General features: G+C 41.0%; 1 protein-coding gene across 1 annotated transcript in view; it reads left to right on the top strand.

The window, feature by feature from the left end:
- The window catches only part of LOC103360983 (receptor tyrosine-protein kinase erbB-4-like), a 357,047-nt gene that overhangs the window by 344,720 nt on the left and 6,483 nt on the right, over positions 1-5,844 (top strand). The window contains exons 22-24 of the mRNA XM_008286939.1: positions 1,416-1,562; positions 4,117-4,214; positions 5,062-5,232. Coding sequence (XP_008285161.1) covers positions 1,416-1,562; positions 4,117-4,214; positions 5,062-5,232 — 416 coding nt within the window. The remainder of the gene's footprint in view (positions 1-1,415; positions 1,563-4,116; positions 4,215-5,061; positions 5,233-5,844) is intronic.

Genomic DNA, 5,844 nt, shown 5'->3' with positions numbered 1-5,844 from the left:
CAGAAGAGGACACGACGACGTCACACGCAGCGAGTGTGCTCAGTGTTTATGGAAGTAAATATGGATGGTGGTGGCGGCGATGGTGGAAACAGAACTGAGACGGTATCCTTAACTAGCATCAGCAGCTAAGTACTGCCTGTGTGTTCTGACAACTTCCACCCTGTCGGAGCGCTCCCCAGGGGTGGAAGTGTCCCCCAACCACGCCGAATATTCAGATATTCATCATTAATTGGGCCTGAATATCCAGAGACCAGATAGTGCTATTGAGACCAGCCCTACTAGTTATTGTAACAACTATGAACAATAATTAACAACTAATGAGCCTTCCAGCATCAAGCCCTCCTTGTATCTCGACCTCCGTCTTGACAATCCGACAGCCTTGCTATCCGACATAAAGGAAGGTTTTACATTTAGTGTCGGATTATCAAGTCACGACTGTAGTTCAAAATGCAGCAGCCGTTGTCGCTGCTACTAAAAACAGAGGCCATACCTTGTCTGCTTTCATTGATTAAGATTCTATAGTGTTTAAAGCAGCTTCGTCCTCCCTCGTCTTTATTCTCAGGTGCAACAGTTTACTCCTCCCTGTCAAACCTTCCTCATCAATCTCCTCCATAGAGTCCCGTTTCAAGACCCGTGTTTTTATAACTGCATATAAGTCCACCTTAATTATTAACATCCAGAGAAGAGTGTCGGTTTCCTCTTTAACTGCTTGAAGGTGTCACAAGCAATGATTTACTCCTTTAGCTCCTGCGAGACTTAAAGTCGCCTTTACGATCTCTCAGTCTTGTGAGATTTGTATGTTATATTTCAAACAATAACTTCCTCGTTAACGGTGATTCTTATGTTCATTTAGGGAAGATTTATTTTTTTAAATGCCAGTCGGGTCATAATGTATGTTTGATTTAAAGCACCGGCGTGGTTAAGTGACCTGAAGCTGTTCCAGCTCCATCATATTGTGTGCGTTTCCTCTCTTGGCCACTTAATAGCTGATTAACGCTAACATGATTAAAGACAGAGCGCTGAAAGTTCAAAGTGACTGATGACTTTCAAGACTGTGATTAATTCCTCTCCTTCTCCCGTCTGCTGTCCTCTGCTGAGCTGCCTTCTCTTATCTTGACCTCCGTTCGTTGTCCTTTGTTTTGTTGCTTTCTCTGTTTGTCTACTCCTGTTTCCTCCTCTGATCTCTTTTCATCCCTGTCAACTTTTTGTGACATTTTTCATTGATATTTTTTGCTTGATTTTCTTTTTTTTTCTTTTAATTAATCCCCATTTTTCTTTTTCTATCTCTTTTCTAAAACTCTCTTCACACTTGTTTCCTCTCATCTCGAGCTTCCTTTTCTTTTTATTTCCTCTTTTTGTTCTGTGTGTGATCTCTGCTTTTGTGCTCACGCGTTCCTTCTCGATCCTCTTTCTAGGCGTAACCATTTGGGAGCTGATGACCTTTGGAGGGAAACCGTACGATGGAATTTCCACCAGAGACATTCCAGACTTGCTGGAGAAAGGAGAGCGTCTTCCTCAGCCGCCCATCTGCACCATCGACGTCTACATGGTCATGGTCAAATGTAAGTCGAGCCACGCTGCCATCAAAACAGGAACTTCTTTTATGGTAATGATAATTGAATGCAGCAACACAAACTGCAGCGGCAGAAATGACAGTTGCCGTCTGCAGCAAAATATGTGAAAAGTCACTGAGAGCAATGAGGAAAGTTTCCGCTGACCGTTGTTGATTAATGTGCCGTGAGATTCCACTCGGTCCCTCAGCCACATGAAGCAGAGATGTTAAAGGATGCTGCAACCTTAAATGTGGCAGAGGTGTAGGTTTGTTCTGTTACAAACATCAAACGGCCTATTTTGGTATCTGTATGACCAGGTTATCCAAAATATCCTTTTTTATTTTATATTATTGCAGGATTTAGAGATAGTTATTCTGTAATAGTTCTGTTTGTTGTAACATAATGAGGATATTTGTCTGTGTGCATACTGATGTGTGTTTGCACCAGAACTGGACAGCCTCTCCAGAAATGGCAAAACAAGTTTTAACCTCTTAAGACCCGAGCTCTTGTTTGAAATGCATTTTTTTTTTATTAAGAATAAAAAAAAAATGTAAAAACATAAAGAAAAATAAAATATATTTTAAAAAAATATATAAAAAATATTCTAAAAAAATAAAATAAAAATAAAACAATAACAAAAGAATAGAATAGAATAGAATAGAATAGAACGTTTATTGTCAAACAGAATATACACTTGTTGGTGCACATTTTGGCTGAAATTTCGATGCAAAAACTCGCCATCAGACTGGTAATAATAAAACAAAAATTATTAAAAATAAAAATAATTACAATATGTACATGTAAAAAAAAAAACTATATAAATATATGTAAGTATTTATACACACACACATGATACACACCTGCATACATACACATCTGTACACATTTGTTTTCACAGTAACAAAATAATAATAAAACAAATTTAAAAAATTAACTACTGTGATAATATAAACCCAAATGTGATGTCCTTGCATGTTGATACCAGGTCTTAAGGGGTTAAATAAAGCCCAGTCAACCTATAAAGCTGTATTTACTGCAGATCTTATATAGCTGAAATGCAGTGCACTCGAGTTCCGATGGAGACAGCTATAATTAAGTTATGAAGACCTCCAGTAGAAGATAAATTAGGGACTAATCTCTCTGCCCGGCTGGGACCCGCAGCACCAACGCGGCGGTCCTATTGGTCGGTCGGTGTTGTCACGCCGTCGGCCACCGGGGTCACAGTTGGCTCTGTAACCTCTGGCCGCTGCTGCCAGCACAGAGACTCGGTGCCAGCTTCACCCTAACCTTGTCCCGTGCTCTCCACACCGTAGCCTCTGGCTGTCACTGTCACCTTGGCTTTTACTGTCACCCTGAACCGGCGCCAATGTGGCAAGCAGACACGCACACAGCGGGGAGAGGTCACCCTCACCTGCCTGTTACCTGCCTTCTTTTTGCACTGCTGCACATCCAGAAGCTCAGACACTCAGACAGGCACACCGGTGAAGATGTGCTTCCTCCTATTTAGCTCATTTCACCACTTTGGCACCAAACATAAGGTAAAAGATGATCACTCTTGCATGTGAAAGCTCTTGTATCTATGTACTCGTGTCGAAAGCCACATCTCCCTCTCTGACGATCTCTATTCCTTATTTCCCCGGATACCTAGACAGGCACCACTCAAGGCCAGATCACGTGTCTGCCTTGGCATTGTACCCATGTGTTCACAGGGAAACTGGCAGAAGAGCACATTGCTCCATATGGCCATTCTAGTGATGAAACAGTGTTTATCTTTAAACTGGATAAAGTGATTACGATAAAGAGAACTTCATTAAAAAATAAATAAATAAATAAATCATCATGGACGAAAGAGAATTTATTAAATAATGGAAAAATAGATGCATAAGAAGAAGTGAGGAGTTTAGGTTAGTTATCCATTCTTTGCTAACATGTTCTTGGACATTAGGATACACAGCACACTGCACATATGTGATGTTTTTGCAAATTCTTATGCAAATCAGTTCTAACTTTGACTTTGGTGCAATCGGAAATGAGCGAGTGGGTTGTGTGCACTTACAATGTCGGCATATAAGCTTCACACTTCCTCCTCTTATTAAAACAGATCTTCCCATACTGAATTATTCACACTGTACCCTCATGTGCACGTAGTTAAAATAAAAAACTGTACATTATTTGGATCTCAAACCATCCCGTCAGTCAGATTATTATGAAAGCTTTCATGCAAACAACACAGGAAAGAGCATGTTGTGCATATTTGACACAATCTGCGTAGGCACAACCCTTTGACACCAAAGTTAGAATCAACTCCTGAATCGCGCTGCCTGATCACCACTGACTCAACACGCCGCTCCTCCCACTTAGATGCAGTCACTGTAAGATCACAGAGCCGGGAAGTAGCTTGATCTTTATGCTTCCTGCTGAGAAAAGCATACGATGAGAAGATTTGCTCATGAGGTCGGATTTAAAGTCAAGTGCTATTGGAGGGGAAAAAATATAATGAATCCACAGGGTTAAATATCAATATCTATGCTCTGTCTGTAAGTAATGCGAAAACGTTTTCCAGGCTGGATGATTGATGCGGACAGTCGACCCAAGTTCAAGGAGCTGGCTGCAGAGTTCACCAGGATGGCTCGCGATCCCCAAAGATACCTGGTCATCCAGGTAGGCACGTCTCATATGAAGCTACCGTTACTGTAAGAATTAAACTGTCTTGTGTTGTGCTTGTTTTGACGATTGATATAGGATTTATGTAGTCAGTAGGTATAAGTATCTACTAGAAATTGTGTTTTCTTTCATTATTCCTCATAAAATGTTTATTAGATTGTGTTTTTAAAAAAGTGTACTAGTTTAAATTAGTTAACAAGTGCTGTGAAGCTACTTTTACATCACGAGCACAAGTCAAAATAATAACAACACCTATTTTTAATTTAGGTTTTCAGTAAATATAGAGCTTAAGAGCATATTTACCAGTGTGACTGCTCTGTGCCAAGTACTCGTTGTTCTGACATTTTCAGAACGATTCGAGTTTTACATTTTTGGACAAGATGGCAGACAATATGTACAACCTGTGGGTGTGACATAAATCATGTAAAAATAACAACAACAGGTTGCTTAATACCAAATTAACAGCAAGTATTTAAATGTCTGACAACAACTGATGTGACTTGTGGAGATTTGTGGGTTCACGTGATCCAAAATGGTTCCAATAATGCTTAAAGAAACAGAGAAATAGCAGTTTAATGAGTGTAAAGGTGCATTTCCTTTGCAGTTCTTTTACCTCCCGTAGCCAAGGAAGTACAGTAAACACCAGATGAAATCAAAGAGTGCTTAAATAAGAAGTAGGTAGCTGGTGAGCCATTCTGTGTCATTAACAAAATACATACATACCATCAGAAATCCTGTACTGTGCATTTAGATTACTCAGACCGGAGCAGTGATTGTCTCATCAGCCTTTGCATAAATTGCTCCTAATGTACAGTATGATCACACATGCATCGACTTCTCTCAGGGCGATGACCGCATGAAGCTGCCCAGCCCCAATGACAGCAAGTTCTTCCAGAGTCTCCTGGATGAGGAGGAACTGGAGGACCTGATGGACGCCGAGGAGTACCTGGTACCCCACTCCTTCAACATCCCCCCGCTGGCGTACACCCCCCGTGCTCGCATGGACTCCAACAAGGTATTTTGCTTTTAGGGATGTGCAGACGACTTAAAACGAAGCCATTTAGAAATAGTTTTAAATGGCTGAAGGATTGTTTCTCATCTGCTAAAATACTGTGATGCAACCAGATGGCAGCGGTGATAAGAGCAAGATGTAGTTCTCAAATGACTGGCTCTTCTCTCGGCATGAAAACCTTTTACAAAGAGGGAATTTATGTCCCTTCCTCAGATTATGGATCTGGTTAGCCAGCTGCTTGAACTGTACCGCCATACAGGCGGCAATACAGTTTATTAGCACTCCTAGCGCGGTCGTAGTCGTCGAGCTTTTGTTTTAGACGTAGCCCCTCAGCAAGTAACAAAATGCATACCTTTAAGCTTTGTTTTTACTGTTCTGGCTTCGTCAGAGAAGTCCAATAAAGAATGCAGGGGTATCTATAAAGCTAGCAGTGACAGCAGTAACAGGTGGTGCCAATTACCTCTCCAACCCATGAGCTGTGTGGGCTGCCTCCGTGCCAGACATTTATCGCAATGTGTTTTTCGAAGTTTTCAGTTTATTGTACCCTCGCTGAGATCCACCAGGTTTCATGCAAAACACTCACTTAGCAAAAGCTCCTGAAGAGGTATTTAAATT

This window comes from Stegastes partitus, unplaced genomic scaffold (assembly GCF_000690725.1).
Source record: "Stegastes partitus isolate 25-593 unplaced genomic scaffold, Stegastes_partitus-1.0.2 Scaffold477, whole genome shotgun sequence".
Classification (NCBI taxonomy): domain Eukaryota; kingdom Metazoa; phylum Chordata; class Actinopteri; family Pomacentridae; genus Stegastes; species Stegastes partitus.
Note: the sequence above shows the minus strand (reverse complement) of the source record. Positions and strands in the feature narration are given on the sequence as shown.